Raw genomic sequence first — 20,279 nt, 5'->3', positions numbered from 1 at the left:
AAACTCTAGATTTTTACCTTTAGTATTCTGGCTTTAATTTCTTCTAGTGATTGCATCACACTGGATTTCATAGTGTAGCATTTAATGGCTTCTTCATATAATATAGGTGAATTATTTAATCATGGTAATCTTTTGATCCACTAGCTAGATCACTGCACTAGGAAATCAAGTGGCCTGTGTTCCACTCCTAGTTCTGCTCCTGACTGATTTGCTATGTGACCTTAAGCAACTTACTTTGTGTCTCTGCTCTTTCCTTGTCCTTGTTTTGTCTAATCCAGTTGAATAATGGAAATAGCTGCAATTATATTTTCTAAAATGCTTAAAAGAATAGTATCTTTATTTTATTCAACAACAATAGTTGCAGCTGCTGTCATGACAGGTAATAAGACTGATTTTCTGTTAGTAACGATAGTCTAGTAGGCTGATACTGCTCACTGTGACCTTTCATCTTTTACATGAATAAGCTTAGGAAATGCATATTGTGAGCTACAGAATAGTCAGAGCTATTCACAGAATACATTAAACTGTGTATAAAGGCCTATTACTTTCTTCTCCTTAAGTATTTTAATACCCCAAACTTATTTGACTCTGACCTTGCTAAATACTCCCTGATGTTTTGCTCTCTTTGGAAACAACTTACTTTCCTTTTTCCTTCTCCATAGACCAATTAGCCCTCTTCTGGACCAGAACACTCCCGATTTTACCACTTTCTGCTCCGTAGGCGAATGGTTACAAGCTATTAAGATGGAAAGATATAAGGATAATTTCACAGCAGCAGGCTACAACTCTCTTGAATCAGTTGCCAGGATGACTATTGAGTAAGTTAGTACTGGGCATGTTTAACTTGCATATAGGGAACGTCTAGATAAAAAAATACACAATGTTCAACTCTAAAACTTTACCCTGAGTACAAAGATGGTACTTAGGGTTAAACCAGCTGGTTTAGCAACTGACGATGTTATGTTAGAGCATCCCATAAAAGGACAAATACTCTGCCACCTATGTGTGGTGTTACTTTTTTCCTTGCTTTTGATCAACTGAAATGATATCAAGGGGCTAGAATTTGAGGGAGAATGTGGCCCATTTGAAAGTATGTATGTATAGGAAAATAACTACTTTGCCTCCACTACCTAGTTGATGCCTTTTCCAGACACGTACTAGGAAGATGTGGAATATTCTTCTAATTGGTTGGGGGCTATGTCATGCAGGAAATGACTTTACATGAAGATAAAAGTCTATAGGGGCAAAACAATTTCCTGAAAGCAAGCATGGCCTGTATTGGTACTGCCATCTTAAATGGGTCTTCTTGGCACTGTGTTCTTATCCTGATAGTTGCCAAACACTTGTAATTCCTCCTACAGAGCAGTGTTTTTCTAAGCAAATCTGAAACAATACACTCAAGTTTGCAACCCCACTCCTATCCACCTAATATCACTGGGGGTCTCTGCCTATAGCTGGGGAAACATCACCATACCCCACAACTTCTAATAGGTTGGTAGCACCAGTAGTGGTGGAATTGAGACAGTTGGCCCTCTTTCGGTTGCATGACGGGTATGGGTCAATATGCAAAGAGTCTCTCTAGGCATCTCTTTAGGAAGCAGACTATGATCCCCAAAATCTTATATTTATACATAATTTTATCCTGAAAGCTTCCCAAGTATTTTACAAGAGAGATTTCTCTTTGAGTATCCTTAAAAACTATAGTAAAAGATTATCATAGTGCAAAACATACTGGCCTCATTCTCAAATGTGGAGACACATGCAGTGTAATGACATGGCACATGCCTTGTATTTACACTCCTCACTGAGCAGTTCAGTAGGGCTTATATGAACTTCACAATGCTGAGCTGAGATTCCAGTGTCAATGTTAGAAACCTGTAGCCCAGACCACTATGTAGCTTTAAGTCACAGTTGAATACCGTACAAAAGCAATCTAAGTTGAGAAATTAACAATGTACGCATTTATCTTCCCCAGGGATGTGATGAGTTTAGGGATCACGTTGGTTGGTCATCAAAAGAAAATCATGAGCAGCATTCAGACTATGAGAGCACAAATGCTACATTTACACGGCACTGGCATCCAAGTGTGATAGACATTTCTCCCTTATGAGGGAGGTGACAGACTGAGAGAACAGCACTGGCCTTCAGTATATATGAAGTGCTGCTAGAAGACACTTGATTTCCTGGGTCCTTCCTGCAGTGAATAGAAGAGCTACAAGAAGCACCTACAGACTTGAACTCCTAAGTGCCACCAGAATTTATGAAAAGGGAATTAGGAACCACCAGTGGTGGCAAGGAAAACAGCAGTGACAATAAACAAAGTACTACCTGAATAAACATACAAACACCTTGAGCTCTCTAACCTCCTTTTTATCCAATAGGCTTTTTAAATGTACATAAAAATTTAAAAAAGAATATATTTGTCAGATAAAATCATGATATTATTGTTGAATTCAACAAAATATTTTCCTTAAATCTGTGATTTCTGAACCTTTTTTTAATCATTTGTGTTTATTCTTCATAAAGACTTTCTTTTAGTCTGATGTTTATATCTTTGGACCTTTTTAGTGCTAATTCTATGACGCATTACTACACTGGGTACCTCTGAAGGATTCTCTGAGTTCCTAGAAATTTAAAAAGCATGACCAAGCAATGTATATCTGTCCGAACATTGGTATCCTTTTGTGCCATTTTCCTTTGTTAAATCAGTACCGTATTGACATGGCTAGCTAATTGGCAGGGAGTCAGGAAAATGCAAGTTGCCAAGAGCTCTGATATTTTATAAAGAATTTTTTAAGGTTACACATATACTATCTTTTAAAAGAAAATAAAAGAAAAAAATAAAAAAAAAGGAAAAGCAATAATGACCCCTAAGTAGTTCTAGGCACTTTTAGCAAATCATTTGCAAGATGATTTTAATGGACTAGAGTTAAAGCAAGATATATTCTAAGAAACTGTAAACCTGCTGAGGCACTGCATTGAATGGACAAGTGATTGTAGAAGTGTCTCAGAACATGGGTGCAGTTCTTCAGTGTTACTGAACCATTTAATCTGAGCACATCACATTGTTTTCAATACTCTGCATTAGCAAATCTGAGAGAAATAGCTGGCAGATATTTTATATGAGTTTAAGTTGAATGCAGTCCAGCTGTGAGACTAAGGATGTAGATTTTATAATAGAACTATAGAGCATGAGGCGAGGGGCAGTTCAAAATTTTCATGTTTTTTTACTAGCTTTTGCTGCTCTGAACAATCATGCGTGTGCATGCTCACACAGACACATACACACAGAGTCATCAGAACACAGAAGCAAGCGTGTTCAATGAAATACCTTTTTACACCATTTTTATTTATATATGTATTTTGTTTGACTAAAATATTTAATTACCATAAGCAATAACAAAGTGTGTCTTTACAGATATTGCAGGAATGTATATGAACCAGAGACAAATGCTTTAAAAAATTCTGAAAATTGTGAACTACCCCAGCAATGAAATGCTGTACTTCCAAAGAGAATTGGGCTGCTTCTATTGATTTTGATAGAGAAAGATCCCAGGGATCAGTCATAAATTGGTCTTGTTTGATAATGTGGGCATCCACACAAAAAAAACAAAAACGAAAAAAAACCCTGTAAATGTTCCTTTGTAAAACTTGTAAATTTTATTTATACTGTCTTGTTTTGTACACACATTTATGTGTAGTGAGCTCTGCATACATTGAAAATGCACTATATTTTTCTATTTTACTTGCAGAGCATCACAAACGAACATGTATATTCAGTGCTACATAATGTGTTTTCCCACATTTAGGACCAAAGATAGTTATCAAAAACTTAAAGGCATCATTTTTCCCCTTCTTTTTTCTCCTCTTTTTAGATCATTGTACAGTGTTATATTTGACATTTTATTTATTTGTTTCATTAGATAAATCAGTTTGGTTATACTAAGTTTTGTCCCCCTGCTTTTGTTGAAGAAAATCTGTAAAAAGCTTTTAGTTAGCATAATCCCGTTACATAGACACTTCCATTTGTAATCTTTGTAATAGACTGTAAATATATTTTTGGAACTATAATGCAATGTGCATAAGGGTTATTTTTCAGTGTCCATATATGATTGTTTATACAATTCACAGCACTTTACAGTCATGCTGAGAAGCCTAATTTATTGCCTGGATTCGGGCAGAGTAAGAGAAAAGGTGAATATTCTTATTTCATATTAGATTGTCATTCCGTAGAAATGGAATTATTTTCATGTATGCAGCTCAAGATGATTTTTTAAATGATTAAGATTACTTTTCTAAAAATGTTGTAGAAGCAAAATGCAGAGTATACTGCACGCCCAGTTTTGAAATTAGTGTGCACAAGCACTCATCCAAGGCACTGAAAGTAGCCATTGGACCATCATTAACTACTAAGCATCCATTTTGTGTTATAACATATGCTTTTTGTGTTATAACATATGTTAAGTGCCTCGCTACTGGGGTCACCATGACCAACAACTGCGCAGGGTGCTTGTCAGTTTTGCTACTTCTTTAGGCACCTAACTATGAATTTAGGTGTCTAACTTCAGAAACCTTCTTTCTTACAAATCTTGGCTATTATTTCTAAGGGCTTGGTGATTAAAGGTGCAATGCAGCAATGCTGGTATTGCTGAGAACCCACAAACCCTAAATACATGAGGTCTTGCTTCACCTTTAGGATTTATTCAATATTCTGAAGCACAGAGGCCTCAAAGCATGTGTGGTGTCTTATCTTTAGGCTTGCACATGTACAAGTGAGGGCCCTAATGTTATTTCTTCCTTATTTTTCCTTATTTGATTTAAGCCATCTTCTTTGAATAGTAAATGTATTTTATCATTCATCTATATACCTTGACTGCCTTAATGTTGCTACAGATATGTACACATTTGAAAGTGGTAGAGTAGACTGGGAAAGCACAATCAATATCAATATTTCTGTCATGTCTATCTATTCAGAACATTACTGCAATTTAGAGCTCATGCATGTAAAAGAATTTGTGAGTGGTGGAGCAGCAACATGTTGATGTTGGTTGCAGTTCCCCAAGTTCCAGGAAAAGGTAGATGAGCGTAAGAAAAAGTTCCAGAGAAAGCTGGTGTTCATGAGAGGAGCTGAAGAAAAAGTGGAGATGAAGGGGGAATTGCAGGCTGAGTGGTGAAACAAGGTTGTGGGCTCAGTTCTGACTTAATTCTGTTGAACGTGGGAATTGTGAAGAATTTCAGCCTATGAATGAGGTTGATCTTTCTTGAGTTTATCCATCTGCAAGCATCTAAAAGAGAGATGTCTGAGACAAGCGGGATGAATCACCCTCTGGGAATGCTTATCTTCATTGCCTGCAGAGGGATCCTGGATGATTAGTTTAAATTAGGCATCTAATGTTTAGATAGTTAGTTAGGTGAGATGATTACTACTCTATATCTCCTTGGCTGCTACAGAGTTTCCCCCTCAAGCTAAGTGTCATAGGCTTTATCACAGAGAGATTTTTTTTTTTCTTCAGAGATTTGTAACAGATCATCTAAATGCTCTTTGTATATGGGTATTAATTCTTGATAAATTTTGTGGTTGTTCCAAGGAAGACCTGCCTAGTAAATTACAGTTATTTAATATTTTAAACAATCTGAAATATTTGTTGACATACTGCTTCAATCCAGACGTTATGTGGTCAGATATGATAGTTGCTGTTCACAAAACCATGTTTATCTAAAGCCTTGTCATGTAAAAATCTCCAGGAGGCATAGATGCTTAAATTTATCTAAAATTGAATGTTGCCCTTAATTTCTCCATCATCGAGCTGTGTCTGCATTATTCTCCATTTAAAAATTAGGTTTTGATATTTGTTTAGAGTCATCTGGCATCCACTGAGGGAATTTGAAAAAATTATTTTAAATTAAATTTGCTTTTCTCCACTAATAGTAATACACGGTAAATAGTTTCCACTGTTTTGAATGTTACAAGAACTATTGCTTTTATGTGGGGGATGAAGGGGTTTGGTTTGGTTTTGTTGTTGACATTTTTTTTACCTTTATTGGTTAGTAGTGGAAATAAAAAAATAAAAAAGTCCTTAACTTTCTAAATAATTCATATATAGTAATTCTGAGAAAGATCTAAATTCTGCAACTTTCATTTACTAACTGAAAGAAGATGACTTTGTCACTTCAACCGTAACTGTAAGTGATGCAGAGACAGACTGCCACAATGGCAGGTTCGGCTGGCATTCTTTTACCAAATAACCAAATGTGGCAGCCCACTGGCTGCATGTGAGGAGTGAAGGCCAGCTGATCCAAAAAAAGGTTTATTTCACCTTTTAAAAATATATGTGACACTCTACAACTAATGCTTACTCCCTTAAAACCTGGTATGCACTTAGAAACTGATCTGCTTATGACTTGTTTAGTACTTTTTTCTTTGATTTTGAACAAATGTCATTTGGGGTGCTCTGGAAGAGAACAGAACAGTTCCCAGACAGAATGCCGAGCACAGTTGAAGAAAAGTACAATATAAGTTCTTACCTAACAATAATTCTGGAAGCAGGTGGTTCAAGGATTTTCAGGCAGCTGAAGCTATGGTTTGCTGAGCATCTAGTGCAATAGAATTTGTGTGTGTTTAGGACCTGTTGGGATCATACTTCTAAGGAATTAGCTGATATGTAGAAATGGGAGATTTTTTTCCCCACTTACTTGGAGTGCACTTGCAGATAGATGATAGCTTTTGGATTCAAAAGACTACTTAAAAGGCTTATCTTCAAACTAATTTCTAGTAAAACAGAAAATCTGTGCAGCAGCAGATATTTTCTCCACTATTCCCTTAAGAGCTGTCAAATCTAGCCAACAATTACTTTTAAAAAAGGATCTTTATAATTTGCATAGTGCAGCCTTTCATTTACTTAGGAATAGGCAGTCCTCTAATTATATTTCCTGTGGAAGCAAGGTTGGGGGGAGAGGGAGAGGATACAAAAGGTTTAGGAGGCGGGAACACAAAAGCAAAGAAAAACCCAAGCCAACAAATGAGCTGTGAAACCCAAAGTATGACTGAGTTCACCTTTTTAGTAATACATTCCATATAGTACTTTGAAAAATATATGCTTACTGAAGCATATAACATAACAGATTAAACCATAGGCATAAAATCTGCAATATTCTTACAACTGAGTAGAGGCAGAATGCAAGCTACATTTGCTGGGAGGTTCCCCCCCTGCTCCGTCTGGATTTGGTTTTGCAAGATTTTTAAGTTCGGATAATAAACACACATTTAGTGTAAGGCCTGCTGGGACAGGCTGAGGGACAAACTAGTGAGTCTGTGACACCCATGAAACTGAATGCACCTTGTGGATGAGTAAAGACTGTGCAGTTTGAAAGTGAAAAGAATCATCTAGAGTTTGGGTGCTGTAGAGACCTTGTAGATTATGTGCAGTGAGATTATGAAAGCTTAAACATTGAAAAGGAAAACTTTCACACCTGATGAAAAGTCAGAAAATGACAGGGATTGGAAAAAGAGGGTTGTGAAGACACCTAAAAGTGCGAGACTAAGTTGCAGGGCTCCACAAGGCATTCAAAAAGCTGGCAGTGAAGTTAAGGAACATCAAGATTTTTTTTTATGTAAAGACATATTGTTAATAAAATATACCTAATAATCTAATGTGGAGTGGTTTCAGTGCTCCGATTTTTCCTCAGGCCAGATTGGAATTCGTCAAAGAGACTAAATTGAGACAGATGGGAAAGCAACTGGTAATTCACAGCTCATTCAAGCAGACTTGAAAGAAACATGAAAGGAAAATTTTACATTAAAAGCCTGAAAATAAAACAAGAACTATGATGATATTTACTCTCAGAGGATTCTAGAATGGTTTTCTTTAAATCTAGGGTAATGATACCATATTTTAGCACTGATACTATACTTATTGGGTGAAATTAATGTCTAATCAGAATGACCAAGAAAGAATCACAAGTCAAAAAATAGTTGATGTCTTGATAGACTGTGAAAAAGATGAGATACAACCATATGAAGTTCATGTTGCCAGCCAAATGAATCTTGGACAAAACAAGACGTAATTCCCAGTGCCAGAAGAGCTAAATCCGGAACAGAAAATCTGTTCATCTGTGGGTCAAAGCTGCTGTATTTAATTAAACCAAATAACCAATTGTGGAACAGTGTTGCTAGTAATAATTAATGCTAATAATGAAAAACTACAACTTAGATTTCATCTAATGAATCATAATATAGTTAACTGGAAAACATGTGCAATGGTTAATCCATAGTTATACCCAAAGACTAATCTATGCTAGTGATGTTAAGAGTTCCAAAACTCTGAGCTATTTCAGGTCAGTTATAAACTGGAGAGAGTATAGCCCCAAGTGCATAACTAAAGCCTTCCTCTTTTCTGCCAAAAAAAAAAGGGAAAGATTCAGAAGGCTGCTAGAGCTCAATAGAAATTTTCTGGTTATTTCCTTAGAATTACCATGAAATACATGGGTTTATCACATACATTAAGAAACTAATTTCCTATTCCAAATTGCAGTCTCACTGAGAGGGCAAATCAAAAGACTACTGTAGTCAAAGGCTGTTTATCCTTTTATTTTAGCAAGGCATTCACATTTCACTTGAAAGAGGACAAGTTGAGGAAGAAACAAAAGAATGTAGATACATTGATTCTTCACATTTCATGTCTGTAGAGATGTTACTCAGGCAACTTCTTGACTATTATTCAGTCTGTCTTACCATGTCAGCTTTCACTGGCTTATTGAAGGGCTACATGTCCATCCTTAAAACAGTTGCTGGAAAACATACTTCAATTTCCTTTTCTCAGGAACTAACCAGCGTACGCCAAGAATGCAAGATTTTTTTTCTGATTTTGCGAATAAGAAAGTGCAGCAATCTCAGATTAGTTCTCTGCAAGGTGTTCTTTTAAATCATAGTTTAAATTAAATGTATTCTCCCACCAAGGTTGTGCATAGTAAATTGCATGAGAAATCTGATTTGCTTGGAATGATTTTAGCAAAATCATTCAGATACCTCTTGAAGGCCACCCAAAAATGTCAATTTTTAAACGGTAGTTAGGGTTTTGTCCAGAAAGTGAAAGAGATGGGTTTATCATCATCATCCTCAGAGATTTGTCTACAGCTTTCACACCCACAGAAAACACTCAACCAAACTATTGTGCATTCTGGGTAGAAGATATCCTCAGTAACTGTCACTGAAAATAGACCATGAATGCAAAATGTATGAGTCCATAAGGTAAAGAAATGAGAAATTAATTTTGTAGCAGATTAGGCCAAGACTTCTCCACATTTATGCATTTGTTTTTTGTGGTGGCAGTAGTGGCATTTCCATGTGGGATCAGTGGAAGACTAAGATGGGGTCCAGAAGATGAAAGAGGAGAATGGAATTGGTTGGGATGAGGGGGCTCGCTGCGTGGGAAAGAAGAGGCTGAGAAGAGAGAGGATCTGAGGGAGCAGCAGGTGGTTTGGGGGCAATCTTTGTATTTCTCCTTTTCAGGACATTTGAGGTGAAAAAGGCCCTCACCTTCAGCCCACTTCATCCCAGGTCTCACAAATCTTCCTGGCTGTTTTATTCAACTAGCTCCTTAAGTCCTCCCTTACATTATGCCACACAAAATATAACTGTTGTCTTCTTCCCTGGTAGCCAGTGTTTGCACTCCCATGGGCTGCTGGAAAGGAAGCAAAAAAAGGGCCAAAAAATCCAGACCACATACCTACAGAAAGAAACTGGGCCAGCCTGATGAAGATTTTCTTTTAGTATTTCTGGTCTTCAGTACAATGGAGAAGTGTTCTTGGATTGCTCCTGTGGAGAGAAGGCTGCACCTTACTAAATAATTTCCTTACGCACTCCAACTAATCCACTCCCAAGAGCAGGAGAGAAAAAGAAAAAGAAAAAGAAAAAGAAAAAGAAAAAGAAAAAGAAAAAGAAAAAGAAAAAGAAAAAGAAAAAGAAAAAGAAAAAGAAAAAGAAAAAGAAAAAGAAAAAGAAAAAGAAAAAGAGAGAAGAGAGAAGAGAAAAGAAGAGAGAAGAGAAAGAAAATAGAAGAGAAAGAAAATAGAAGAGAAAGAAAATAGAAGAGAAGAGAAAGAAAATAGAAGAGAAAGAAAATAGAAGAGAAGAGAAAGAAAATAGAAGAGAAAGAAAATAGAAGAGAAGAGAAAGAAAATAGAAGAGAAGAGAAAGAAAAGAGGAGAGGAGAGGAGAGGAGAGGAGAGGAGAGGAGAGAAGAGAAAGAAAAGAGGAGAGGAGAGGAGAGGAGAGGAGAGGAGAGGAGAGGAGAGGAGAGGAGAGGAGAGGAGAGGAGAGGAGAGGAGAGGAGAGGAGAGGAGAGGAGAGGAGAGGAGAGTTGAGTTGAGTTGAGTTGAGTTTTCAGGCACTTCTTTATAGTGTTCTTTTCAAGAGAAATATTTGTCTCAATGCCTAAAACTAGCTAAACCTGTACAAAAGACAAATCCTCTTTGATTCTTCCTAACTAATGGCAAAAGTATCCCAGATACCTTGTTTGCTGCCTGTTGCAAAATTCAGGCTTAAATTGCTTCTTTCCCCATCCAACTTCTTGCTTAACATGGAGGTGTTAATTCCAGTCCCCACGACAGTAGCTGACTTTCTGTGGTAGTTACTTGAGTATCAACAACAAAGTCCCTCTCCAGGTCTCTATATTTGTTTCCTTGTGCAGGGATGCCCCTGGCTTTTGAGGGATATTTCGCTCACCGTAAGGAGGGAAACAAATTTTGTAATATCCTCTACTTGCGTTTCTCCCCAGTAGACATAAGTCCTTAATACCTAGCTGCACCCATGCTTTACTGGAGAGTAGAGGAGGACAATGAGGAAGAAACAATTAGTACTACTGTGACAATAAGTCCCATTAGGCAATTCACTGGGATTTCTGTAAGTGTGTGAGTGCTCTGTACCCTTGTACTCACTTGCTGTTTATTGCTGCTTGCTGAGTATTGCTGCTAAGCTCCTTCCAGCTCCCCTTTCTATGAAATAGCTGAATTAGCCAAGCTTACAAATGAACTGACCATCAGCACTGATGATACCAACTAATGGGGTATATTTAAAATAACAACCAAACCTCCTTACGGGTAGAAAAATCTAAGTGTGCTGGGAGCTGAATGACATAAAGCAAAACACCTGGTGATGGGACTTTTCCAAGGCAGGGGAGGAAATAGTTATCTTCTATGATTTTATACTTCTCGTATCAAATGGGTAAAAGTCTTTTCTCATTTTTTTGCTATAAATCTTTGGTTTACAGATTTTATGAGATGAATATAGCTGAATTAATGAAAATCATATGGAAACTAATGCTTTTCCTGTGTTATCTACTTCTGAATTATTTGCTGAAAATAAAGAAAACAAAGCTTTAGTTTATACTAAAATTACATTTTTAGCTTGAAGATATTCCCTAGAAATACTGCCTGCTTTCAGTTTAGGAAAGTATCTTAATAATTATGCAAAAGTAGTAAAAAGACTTTATAAAGTAAGTCTTCAAAGTAGTTAATACTATTCGTATACTTGTAAAATAGGAAATAGTATTGTGTGAAGCTGAATTTATCTTTTTTTTTTTTTACATCAGATGTTGTCAAGTTATTTAAATTAAAAATCCTAGAAGGATGGATATTATATGTTTCATAACCCTTTTACAAGTAGTTACAAGATATTTACGGTTGAATTTCCAGATTTAAATTCATAATGCTTCTCTTTAGATAACAGGAAAACAGATACCGCATATCTTAGCATACAGTTGTGTATTGGCATGTCTGTCATTGAGCCATCTCAGCACACTTTTGCTAAACAGAATGTTATATTTAGTAGCACCTAGTCCCTAAGTTCTATTTTGCTCTTTTTGTCGTTTTCATATATAAGGTCTTTTGGTGATGGAATTCCTTTCTAAAGAATTTAGTCAAGGTCGGTGAGCATTAGCGAGCAGACAAATATCATGTAAAAGAGCAGAAGCCATTTCCTGAAACTATGGAGACATTTCACAGGGGTGATGTCCAGCTGTTAGTGAACTCCCTTTCTCTCCTCACCTAGTGTAAATGCCAGAACAAAATATCAGAAAGTCTGGCTGCCCTCATACTTATTGACAGCTGAATCATGGCTACACACAGTTCAAGATATGCAGCTAACATAAATGCAACACCTATCCACCATCCTTTTGCCTCCAAGTCTGCTTCTAGGAAGGCTCACATTTTGTGATTTGGTGAATGACCTACTACTTTTCTGGGGATACAGATGGAAAATTGACTCATTTCTTGGGCGAGAAAGGCGTGGTGAGAGTAAGTCTGACCTACCAGTTTTGGGCTTTGAGAAGGTAGTACAAGAAGGCCAACGTGCCACTTTTAACCTCTGTGTGGGAAAGGGAGAGGATCTGAAGTTACGCACATATTACCAAACCCTTTGAGCAGGAGCCACTGCCTGGGAAAGGTTGATTAGGCTGGGCAGTATGCCCCCATGGGATTTTGCATCCAAAACTCCTTCCTGCACCCTATACCAGTACAGCCTTTTCCCTTCCTGAAGCACTATTCCTTTGCCAAAAAATGACTCTTCTGACTCTAAAATTGATATTTAAGTCACTCATCTGGGAATTAGGAGCCTTATGTTTTAAGTAAAATGGAGTATTTCCATGGAAGAGGTTGAGTATCCTGTCGCATCCCAGAAAAGCAGATATTTTGGTCTGCAGGAACCTCACTGAGTTTGGGCTTCCCATATCATTTTGTAGTTGTTGAACTATTGATCTCTTTGACTTTTTCTTATGTGTGTTTCCTGTTGAAAGGGCGGATTTAGGCATTTACTTTCAGAGAAGGCCTGAGGCTATGAATCCCTGAAAACATTTCCCTAAGGACACATCCATATTTTTGCCAGGATGCAAGATAGCATACCCAGGACCCTATGCTTCCTAATTGTGTTGAGAACTCATTCTCACTGGGTTTCCTTTCTGTGTGGGTGGTAACTTGTTAGGGTGCTGGGTTTTCCCCATTGTTGACTACAGATACAGCTTTGGCATGCATCAGAGTCGGGAGAAGTGAGTACTAAATCCAGCTATAGAGCTGCCCTTTCCAGGAACTGAAGAACTATCCTCACCTTAGCACTGCTTGTCAGCCACTGTCTCTGACTGGCCTTTGTTTTCTAGAGTCTCAGATTTAGGTTTCTAATTCTTCCAGGAAAGATAGGGTAACAAATACAGGACTTTGAATGACACTGTACAGCAAAGCAGCTAGAAACGAAGCATAGTGATAGTGAATATAGGTAGGTCATACATATGTGAGGAAATTATCAAACTGATTTACCATGTGTCTCTCAGGGATTCCAATATCCCAGCTGTTGATGTTTCATACTTGTTAGCTTGCACCTGGTCTTTGCTCTGGAGAAACCAGTCCTTGGCAATAAGAACCAGGTGTAGCCTAGAGTAAAGCCATGCCAGTGTCCAGGGTATACACGTGTTATCTCATGAATATCTGTAGAGCTGTAGACCTTCATCCTGAAGCTGATGATAAAGTACAGGCATAGCCAATATAAATGTAACCTGAGGTTTTAAATACCTTTGTGAGTAGGTATGTATCTAAGTGCTATTTGTGACTATCATTCACCTTGGAATAAATTCACATGTCAATCACTTTACTAATTCAAAGACTTACTTGCCTTCAAATTGGTTTAAAAAAAAAAAAAAAGCTAAACCCTCAGAGTCAAAATACGTCTTCCTTTTGCAAAGGATTTCTTCTCAGAGTTCTTTTTGCTACATTCTTTTCTCATGCATTCTTTGCATTAGTAGGGTTTCAAACAGCAGGTGCCAAAAAAAAAAAAAAAAAAAAAAAAGAATAGAAGTGAGATCTAGCTTAGTTAATACCTTGCCTTCATGTAGAATTAGTCCATAAGACACTACGTAGAGACAGAAAAATTCATCAGATTGCTTCCTCTAGTTGTTTTTGCTAAACCTCAGACAGTATGGCTATTAATATTGTCAAATCCTCTTTTTGGCATATCATAAAACATCTGCTCCCATTTTGTCCAGTTTGGTGATGGAGATGTATGGCCTATTACAATGTATTAATAATACTCTTTTCTTGAATGAGAATCTTCCCTTTGATTCACACTGTTAAGTAATGTAATCTGTGTGCCAGAATGACAGCCTGTACTTTGGAATCAACTGTAAGAAGATTGGTTGGTGTGGTAGGGGGACAATCCTCTGCTGGTTTATTTTTCCTTAGTATTAGTGTTACATTGGCCTGTCTCAAAGTCTGTAATAAATTGCTTTTCTCTCAAGAATTTTCAAATAATTTAGTTAGGCGATTGCTAACCATATGTGTAATATTTTTTATTAAATCCTGGCCTAAATCCATTAGTCCTAAAGCTATATTTTTTTTAGAGATTTCATATGGCTATCCTGTCACTAAATGTACAGTAAAATCCACAGCTTTTTTTTCCTTTCCTTTTCTGTTTTTTTTTTTCAGCTTTGGGTTTTTTTTGGCAACAAAAGTAATATAAACATAGTCTTTGGTGCCCTAATGTCAGGTAATGACTGAGACAAGTCAGTTAAACTATTTTATAAGATTCTTCAGAGATACTGAGAGCTTCTGATAATATCATTTAAACTAAAGGAGATTCTACCTTAATAGTAGTTACTGTGCTTGAATCTAACTATGATGTGTATGTTTTTTCTGATTAAGTAGAGTTTAAATTAAACTAACACACCCATTCCACCATTTTCCGCTTCTCTGTTTTAAAGCGTTATCTGCATCTTCTCCCAATCCTTAATTTAATACCCAAACACCCATCTGAAAAACTGCTGCACCTCATTTGTTTATTTCCTTTATTCCAAGTATTGAAATTATCAAGTATAACCCTGTGGTTCATTAAGATCCAGTGTGAAACACAACTACATTTTCTTCATGTTAGAGATGTTTGCTTGGGGATCTTTGGTTTTATTGTTGTTTACCTAGTGAGTCACTGAGAATTTTTATCAAGTAGTAGTGTATACATGGCAATGACAATGATAGTCTAATTTGCCTCTATTACTTCCTGATATCAGGATTCTGCTGTACTGCCAATTTCATATCTGTTGTTATTATTTGTTTGACAGAACCAAAAACAAGCCAAGTGCTTTGCAAAAAAGAGAACAAGAAAAATCCCTTTCCAGAAGAGATGGCAGCCTGAATAGAAATGACATAATGGCAGGAGGCAAAGGAAGCAGAAAGGGGAAGCAGAACAAGAGTTATAACCATAAGATCATGAGATTGGTTTGGAGGCACAATGACCGCTATGAGGCATTTTTTTAAAGCACATAAGGACTGTAGTTGGGATTAGAGGATGGAAATGTAGAAAAGCAGCATGGAGAGGAATGGAGAAGAAGGGAGGAACAGACTGGCAACAGGAGGAAGAGTAAACACAGGTGTATGGGAGAGGCCAGAACACACAGCTGACAAACTGAGGACTGTGACTAATGACAAGAATGAAAAACTACATCGGAAAAGCAAGATGATTTCAGGATGATGGCAAAGCAGGACATGGTGATGCTGCTAGGGAGAGAAGAACCAGCAAAGCTGCCCCGGAAGCCTGCCCTGGAAGCTCCTCATTCTAACCTCACCCTGCTTCCCCCTCTTCTTTCTAGCTCCTCTCTTATACACAAAATATGTATATAAAAGAGCAAAGGAGAAGGAGAAGCAGCTAAAACAAATATTTCTAAAAGGTTTGCTGGGGAAGAAGTTTAAGCTGGGATAACATAGACTTACTCCTACTGTTGCTGCTACTGGTAGCAACTGGCCAGAGAGCATCCTGCTAACCTTTCTCCTGCAGACATATCAATGGAAGTCTCTGCCATTGCTTACATATAGGCCTTGCTGAGAAATAGAATTTTAATACTCCAAATAATTCAGGACTTTTAAAAATTTCCTTTCATTCTAAATCAGAATGAAGCAGAAATCATTTACAGTGAAATGGAAACATGGAAGCAAAATATTGGGGTGGTTTCTTTCAAAGCTGAATATAATCATTTCTATATTACAAAAGAAGATAAGGGCTTTTATGATCACTGACAAAATGCATTTTATAACTTTCCATCAAAAATTATAATAAAATTGGGAATCACTTTAATTGTTCCCAACTGACATTTTCTAGAAAATTCTTTTTTCTAGAATGAAAATGGAAAATTGGATTTTTTTTCAGTAGAAAATTGACCTTTTCAGACTGTCAGACACTTTAAACTACCTTGAATTCTAAGATAAGAATTCTTCAGGAGTAAGAAAGCTACAAAGTGGCCAGTCTCATCTCTTCCTCACTTCCTTCTCCTCTGCTTCTATGATCAGACATCTCTACTGATTGGGCTGCAAAGAGCAAAAACTAGTTTCAATGTCTCCCTGAGAAAAGGCATATTGCCAACTTCTTTAAGAATTATTAACTAGATATGCTTACAGGAAGTCACTTTTTTGCAACAGACTATCTCTCCATTTAAATCCTCATCACAGCTCTTCCATTTTTCCTGGGAAAATTTATGAGAAAGCATTCTGGAAACCCTCAGATCTTTCTGTCCCCAGTGAAACTGTTTTTAAACATAATTAGAGTGTGGAAAATATATTGGTATGACAGTTCAGAGTCTGCTTATGGTGATAGAGTATTTTATTACTTTGGCATATATAGCTATTTTATGCTTGGTATTTCTGACTGCAAAGTGTTGATGCTTAGGGTACTACAGGTACTCACTGGTTCTATTTTTTCTTGTAAGTTCTAGAGGGCAGCACTGGATAAATTGTTCTTCTCCTTCAGCCTAACGCAGCTTTGCATGAATCATTCATCTTGAATGTACACCAGAGTGATACCAGGTTGGCTGTTGTGACACCTTATGAATATGATGCCCACTTTTAGTCTCTTCTAGAAGCAGAATGATTTAAGCATTGTCTAGTGGAGACAAGGTCCTCATTTAAGGCTGTCTTGGTGAATCTGGATAGGATTCAAATAATTCATCCAGGCGAGGAGGAGACAATTGAAAGTCATAGCTGAAATAGTACCGATATTCCTTAACTGGTTGAGTTTGTCTATCATTGAAGATATGGTGGCTTATTAGATTTTCAGATAGCAGAGGCTGCCAAATACACTTTTTATTGCCTGCAGTTTGAACTTGGCTGAAGCTAGTTAAGTTCTTGTCATCTCAGGGTACCATTTTAGCAACGAGGTTTACAGGACCTACTCTTTCAATGTAGAGATTTCAGCTACTGTAGGAAGTGTCAGGTACACAGTTTGCATAATGCCCAGTTCTTGAAGGCCCAGTGCTCAAAAGATTAGGCCCACTTCAGTAGTTTTGCTACACTGTTACTGAATGAGGGTATTACAGTTAAATCATATAATCATTGTGTCAGTTTATAAAATCTACTCTGTTTAGATTCATTTCTTGAATTTAATTGAAGTCAAAAGGTTTATAAAAGTCCCTGTATCATTAAGAAAAAGAAAAAAAAAGAAAAGAAAAGCTGTGTCATAGTGTCTCCCTATCATACAGAATTTTTAACATATCATTTTTTACATATTTGATAGGACTTCTTTAGTGATCAGTTGCATACACCTTGTTTTGCAATAATAGACTCAACATAAAGCAATATCAAAACATAATGATCACTTCTATGTATTATATTTTAGCCAAGCTCCTATTGACTTCAGTAGCCCAGGGATTCTACTTAAATTTTCTGTCTGCTTCTGGCACGATAGCAGATACGGAAAATGTGTGCACCCATTGGCACTGGGAGACAATACCACCGTGTGGCACCTTCTCTCCCTCTGCTACCCAAAGCTGAGCATTTCGATTGGTAAAAGTATCAGAATCTCTGAAAACTGCAGTTTGACCTACCATCTGAGTTTGGACAGTGAACTGGAAGCATGATTTAGGCAGGCATTTAATACCAGCAACCTAAGTAGCGACACAGTGTTACAAGAAAAAGGCTGAAAAAAAGAGTAACAAAAAGTAAAGTGAAGTAAAGGTAAAGTAAAGGAAAGCATACTTAGTTGATCTTCCCCCCCCCCCCCCAACTTTGCCTATACTTTTAGAGTCTGTCCTTGCCTATTGTTGGCTATCAGCTTTTTAAAGATGATACTTGGTTGTGTATAAAGTAAGAATAGCTGCTCTGACTCAAACCAAAAGTCCACCTACCTGATGTACCTGGCAGGTGTCCTGGCCTTGTAGGGGCATTGCCCTGTTGAATAACAACAGGTCTGATTAGGGGCCCCTGTCCCCTACTGATTAGGGACAGCTTCAACTGTTGACTTCCAGAAACTGTCAGGGCCCTATATCCTGTATGCACAGTTGAAGCACTTCCTAAATCAAGGGGTGCACTAGGTTCAATAGTCTGAACTTGTCCTAGATCCTGTGAATTTACTTTCTCCTTCTGTCTCTCTTTTTTTCTCTGTCTTGCCTTTCTATTTTCTGAAATGGAATGACCAGGGCTGCATGAACTATTCAACATAAGAGTGTATGATGTATTTATACAGTGATATAGCGATAGAGTGTATTTATACAGTGATATTATATATATATATATATATATATGTTTTCTATTTTTGTTTACAGTTTCTTTCTTAATCATCCAGATATCCTATTTGGCATTTTTACTTGATGCTGAGTGCTTGACTTGATGTTTTTAAAGAGCTGTTTAAAATTAACTCCAGTTTTCTTTCTTCTCAAGCAATAGTTAATTCAAAGCCCCTGCCTGTGTATATGTAGTTAGGCTTATTTTTTCCCTTGTGCATTTCTTTGTGCTTATCATATTTCATCACCACTTTATTGCCAGCGGCATTCAAAATTGTGAAATCATTTTGCATTTCTTCATAGTCAGCTTCTGATTTAACTTTTTAGAATCATTTTGTATCAGGTTTTCTCATCTGACAGTTCTTAGCTGTCATATTTACCTTTACTATTAATAAAATTACTTTTGTTTAAATCCCTTGTTTTAATTCATGCCTCAGAATCCAGGAAGCATTGCACACACTTAAGTGCCCAATTGATGTAATTCACTTTTGCAGTTTTCAGGGTGGGGGAGGGAGGCCTTCAAGCTAGTGTCATTTATGTTTTATTAACTGGAATCCTTAAAAGTAGAATTTAGACCTTCTTATTGCCCATCAGTCCTGACAGGCCGGTTATACAACCCTCAGAATAAAAAATTGCCAAAGGCTAGATCCAGAAAGTGCATTTAGGAATAACCTTTAGCCTCTTAGATGTCCTGACTCCTCATAGAAGCCATAATCCCAGATTAGGTGCCTCTCTGTATGTCGGAAGAGGACATCTGGGTGCTTAACAGTAGCATCTACTAGCGCTGAGATACTGAATGGGGAACAGTCTAAGCGAGCTAGAGAAACAGCCAGATAGGGAAAACAAAACAAGTGAATGAGTGTAATGATACAGGTGTTTTTCTCAACATTGCCTTACGCATGGGACTATAGGGTGTTGTGAGGTGAGGCCACCTCTCCCACAGTAGCTGTGCATCTTGTTTATTGCACTGTTCCTTGCAGTGAACTCTAGCGTCTAATGTGTATGTTCAAACTACCATGCTGAGGTGTCAATCCCTTTCTTTCTCTCTAGCCCAGGAAATACTGAACTTCCAGGATTAGGAGACAACTGAGTGGACTTTAAGGAAGTATACTGTCAGTGTGAGCATCCAAAGTTGTAGTCAACCACCTATTTCCACTGTAGGTCTAAGCTGGGGTCTTTGTTACAATAATACCAGTGAAGATAGTGAAAATAATTTGATTTTGCAAATCTGTTAAATTTGCTTGTGTAAAATGGAATCACTTCTGTTTAGCCCATGTCTTGACTTCACTGAAATGCCATCATAGTAAATCTCCAAAACCAATTCTCTGTCTACACAAGGATTATGCCAGGACCGATGCTAATGTACATGAATACTGACAGCATGTAATTCTAGGCAGGTGAGTAAACCCTGTGAGTTATTAGTATTCATAACATATCAGAAATCTTACACAGTGAGGGAAATAAGTGGGTGATGATTGACATGTATAGTTTCCCAAGCTAAGTTGCATCTTGGCTATCTGAAAGGAATAATGAAGAGTGTGTTTATTTTATTTATTTTTATAAACCTCTTCGCTTGCCTATGTTAAAAAAATACAGTAACATACAGTACAGGGTATATTTTTGTAGTTATGAAAATAATTATTTCAAAAGTTATAGCCATACTCAATTGGCCAGTGACAAAAAAGAACTAGCTGTCAGAGGAGATTTTTGATGTTGCTAGAGATAATGTTATGAATTTCTATCTGTTTCATTACAGTGTAG

General features: G+C 37.2%; 1 protein-coding gene across 6 annotated transcripts in view; it reads left to right on the top strand.

Moving 5' to 3' along the window:
- Positions 1-18,930, top strand: part of EPHA7 (EPH receptor A7) — a 165,180-nt gene extending 146,250 nt beyond the window's left edge. For 4 of the 6 annotated variants that reach the window (XM_026122111.2, XM_026122110.2, XM_026122115.2 and 1 more), the window contains exons 16-17: positions 663-818; positions 15,093-18,930. In XM_026122111.2, coding sequence (XP_025977896.1) covers positions 663-818; positions 15,093-15,288 — 352 coding nt within the window. In that variant the 3' untranslated portion in view covers positions 15,289-18,930. Of the gene's footprint in view, positions 1-662; positions 819-1,975; positions 4,072-15,092 lie in introns of those variants that run through there. The other 2 variants (XM_026122113.2, XM_026122112.2) reach the window with 1 other exon arrangement.
- The last annotated feature ends 1,349 nt before the right edge of the window (positions 18,931-20,279 follow it).

Source organism: Dromaius novaehollandiae, chromosome 3 (assembly GCF_036370855.1).
Source record: "Dromaius novaehollandiae isolate bDroNov1 chromosome 3, bDroNov1.hap1, whole genome shotgun sequence".
In the NCBI taxonomy this organism is placed as follows: domain Eukaryota; kingdom Metazoa; phylum Chordata; class Aves; order Casuariiformes; family Dromaiidae; genus Dromaius; species Dromaius novaehollandiae.
Note: the sequence above shows the minus strand (reverse complement) of the source record. Positions and strands in the feature narration are given on the sequence as shown.